The sequence below is a fragment of the Ochotona princeps genome, chromosome 13 (assembly GCF_030435755.1).
Source record: "Ochotona princeps isolate mOchPri1 chromosome 13, mOchPri1.hap1, whole genome shotgun sequence".
In the NCBI taxonomy this organism is placed as follows: domain Eukaryota; kingdom Metazoa; phylum Chordata; class Mammalia; order Lagomorpha; family Ochotonidae; genus Ochotona; species Ochotona princeps.
In genome coordinates, this window is record NC_080844.1 from 4,524,912 (window position 1) to 4,528,863 (window position 3,952).

A 3,952-nucleotide genomic window follows, 5' to 3' on the forward strand; every position below is an offset into this window, starting at 1 on the left:
ATAAGTGACACGGTGCCTATTTTAAGTATGGTCATCCCAGGAGCCTCCAGACATGGCTAAAAACATCTACACAGCTACTTTCATATGGCATATGATTAACCAAACACAAAACTAACTAGAAAGGGGCCAGCATGGTGGCTCAGGGGCCAATCTGTCTGCTAGTGCCAGCATCCCCTATATGGGCACTGGTTAGTGTCCCGGCTGCTCTATGCTTATGGCCTGGGAAAGCAATAGAGGATGACTCAGGTCCTCGAGCCCCCTACACGCAAATGGGAGAAGCAGAAGAGGCTCCTGAATCCTGGCTTCTGACTTGCCCAGCTCCAGCCGTTGTGGCCATTTAGAGAGCGAAGCAGTGAATGGAAGATCTTTCTGACCGTCCTCTCTGTAAAGGTGCCTAATAAAAAGAAAGAAATCTTCCAGAAAAACACCTGTGCCTGGAAAGACAAACACCAGCAACTTTTTTTCTGACTCCTTTGTTTTGCTCACAGTGTGGGTGGCAAAATAAATGAAGCCAACAAGATGGGGGAAGCGTGGAGACAGGAATTAAATATATTTAAATAAAAATGCACTTCATTTGACATGTTTCAACGTAGCACATGTGGAGGCACAGCCAAGGTGTTGAGATCTGAACACTTTTCCAGCGAAGTACCTGTACCCAGGGACAGAACGGCCTGGGGCAGGGATCACTTCCTGTCAGCAGCCGTGACCGGGATGGGACGGGACGGGACGGGATGACCCTACCCGTGCCAGTCTTCCCCATCTGGTTGCTGTGTGACCACAGCCCAGGGTATGCTTTTGCAATAAACCAGATACTTCCATGCCCATTGCACACTGATCTCAAACAGTGCCTTGGCCACAAATAGACACACTGCACAAACGCTGTCTCGCGAAACATCAAGAGCACAAGGCACATGGTGTGAGAGGCCGGATTCCAGTTTCTCAGGTGATGTATGAATTGAGGGGGACGTGCCCCCTGCTGGGCAGTGCATGCAGTTAGACTCCTGTCTGAGGAACCAGAGGGACCCAGTGACCGGCAGCAGAATAAAGGGCTTGGTGCTGAACACACTGAAGGAGTGGATGATTGTGTTCAATGCAAGAGCTCATCTGGAGGCAGCCGGTCCTCTGTCCTCTGTGGAATAGAGAGGAAGGGTGACGTGAGAAAGACCGGGCCCTTCCTGTTAGAGCGCTCTCCAGGGACGAGCCGGCTCCTGTCTTCAGTGTGGCTCCTTCCTGTGCACCCGCTGGTGGATGTGCAGGTTGGAGCTCTGGCTGAAGCCCTTGCCGCACTTGGCACACTCGTAGGGCTTCTCGCCCGTGTGCACCCGCTGGTGGATGAGCAGCTTGGAGCTCTGGCTGAAGCCCTTGCCGCACTTGCCGCACTGGTACGGCTTCTCGCCCGTGTGCACCCGCAGGTGGATGCGCAGGTCTGAGCTCTGGCTGAAGCCCTTGCCGCACTCGTAGCACTGGTAGGGCTTCTCCCCGGTGTGGGTGCACCGGTGGATGTGCAGGTTAGAGCTCTGGCTGAAGCCCTTGCCGCACTCGCCGCACTTGTAGGGCCTCTCGCCCGTGTGCACCCGCTGGTGGATGTGCAGGTTGGAGCGCTGGCTGAAGCTCATCCCACACTCTCCACACTCATAGGGCTTCTCGCCCGTGTGCACCCGCTGGTGGATGTGCAGTTTGGAGCTCTGGCTGAAGCCCTTGCCGCACTTGTCACATTTGTAGGGCTTCTCGCCCGTGTGCACGGCGTGGTGGATGAGCAGGCTGGAGCTCCTGGTGAAGCCCTTGCCGCACTTGTCACATTTGTAGGGCTTCTCATCCGTGTGCACGGCGTGGTGGATGAGCAGGCTGGAGCTCCTGCTGAAGGCCTTGCCGCACTGCTCACACCTGTAGGGCTTTTCTCCGCCTTGGCCCCCCCGATGCAGCAGCAGCAGCTCTGAGTCCTGACTGCAGTCCACATCACACCGGCTGCCCACGAGTGGCTTCTCCGTAAAGGGGACTTCCTCGCGTGGCTGGCCACTGGGGTCGTGGCCGAGGATTTCCACGTGGTCGCTGCTGTTACAGGGTTTCTCCTCTGCGGGAACCCTCTGGTGACCCAAACTGAGTGACCGTGACTTCCACTCATGAAGGTCTTGGCAGGTAGAGTCCGAGGGACCCAGGGATTCTTCCGGCTGGCCATTTTGGCCAGCTGCCCCACTTCCCTCCCTCCTCTCGGGGCTCTCCTTGGTTACCAAGAGAGCGCCCGTGCCTTGAGCCTGCCGGGGCTCATCCTTGCACACCTGTGCCACAGCGTCCCCTGCGGCCATTTGGCTCTGCGCTCTCAGAGGCCAGGGCTTCTCACCTTGGATGCCATTAGCATGAAGGGTCCGCACAGTGTGCCTGCTGCTGGCAACAGAAGAAAGGCTTCTCCTCGTCTCCAGCACGGGGAGAGACTCAGGTCAGGGTTCTCACTGCGCTCCTCCTTGAAGATTGCCGGGATTATCTGGACTCTGACTTGGGATCCTGGCCATCCCTTCCAAAACGAGCCACCAGGAATGCTCCCCAAACAGATTCTGAAGTCCTTTCTTTGGAGGATGCTGTCCAGAATTTTCATTCAGATCTCCTAGGGAACAAAGAATTCAGTGATTAAAAACAGCAAGTTCAAGATTCGGGTCCTGGAGTCCCGGAGGCCGGAAGACTATTAAGTAGGAGAAAGGCCAGCTTGTCCTGTCTTGGGGTTAATGCCAAAAGCAGAGAAGACCCAGGCCATGGGATGAAGAAATTGTCTCTGCTCGGAAGCGCAGTCCATACAAGGATTTCTTCATGGTTCAACCATGTCACTTTCTCACATCTGCATTTAATTGGCATTCCAATTTTCTAGGTGTTGAGGATAAGGAAGAAAGCAGAACTTCTTCTGTGAACGAGCTGTAGCCTCCGGGGAGGGACAGGCTCACCTGCACCAACAGCAAGGTGACCGTGAGGGGTGGTGGGCAGCGCTGCCCCGAAAGGCTTGGAGCAAGAGCCATATCTGCTTTCAGAGCGCTTTTCGCCTTTGTAATAGCTGCACAGTTGTGACCAGCTGAACACCCTAAATCCAAAATGATACACAGTGCAAACCTTTGAGTCCCCTAAGCTGCGGGTGTTGGGGCATTTGATTTGGATTAGGGATGTGTAGCCTCAACCACGTCATACAGATGTGTGCGCAGTACAACACGCCACAGGAGACACATGTGCGGGAGCCCACGTGAGGGGGTACACAACCAACTCTTAGGGCCTTCGGGAGATTTCTGCGACAAACTCACAGGAGAAAAAATGAGGAAATAACAGCAGGTTCAGGAAATGATAAGGGAGGCAGGAAGCAGAGCCGAGGGCTCGGAGGCCACAGCTGAAGGCTACACTGCAGGGACTGAACATTTCTACGTTTAAACTCAAAGGGAAATGACGATGAGCGCAACCACCACTGGAATGCGAACTGTTGGAATGCGCCCAACAAGAGAAGGTGGGGTGACAGACGCAAGGCAGGGAACCTGTGAGGAGGGGCTCTGGGAGGAGGAGGCGCGCTGCCCCCAGCGAATCCTCGGAGGGGCTCTGGGAGGAGGAGGCACGCTGCCCCCAGCGAATCCTCGGAGGTGTTTTCGTAATTGCCTTGATAAAGGGCGAACATCTGTGCTCTGTCTAGCAGCTAACCAAGGACACACAGCACTCCTTATCTATTCCCTATCCCAATAGTGCTTTGACCAAGGTGCCTTGTTAACTTGCCTTGAACTCCCTGCTTACAGACATGACCTAAGTATGAGATGTTTGAACTACTGTTTTTTTTTTTTTAAGATTTTACTTATTTTATTTAAAGATTTATTTTTACTTTTATTGCAAAGGCAGATATACAGAGAGGAGGAGAGACAAATAGGAAGATCTTCTGTCCGATGATTCACTCCCTTAGTGACCGCAACAGCTGGTGCTGTGCCAATCCAAAGCC

The 3,952-nt window shown here is 54.0% G+C and overlaps 1 protein-coding gene across 1 annotated transcript; it reads right to left on the reverse strand.

Annotated features, from left to right (window-relative positions):
* Positions 1-1,063: 1,063 nt before the first annotated feature.
* On the reverse strand, positions 1,064-2,189 carry ZNF239 (zinc finger protein 239; the record flags this gene model as incomplete). The annotated part of the gene is made up of 1 exon (XM_058671887.1): positions 1,064-2,189. A coding segment is annotated over one exon (975 nt), but the record flags the coding sequence as incomplete, so codon positions are not given.
* Positions 2,190-3,952: the final 1,763 nt, after the last annotated feature.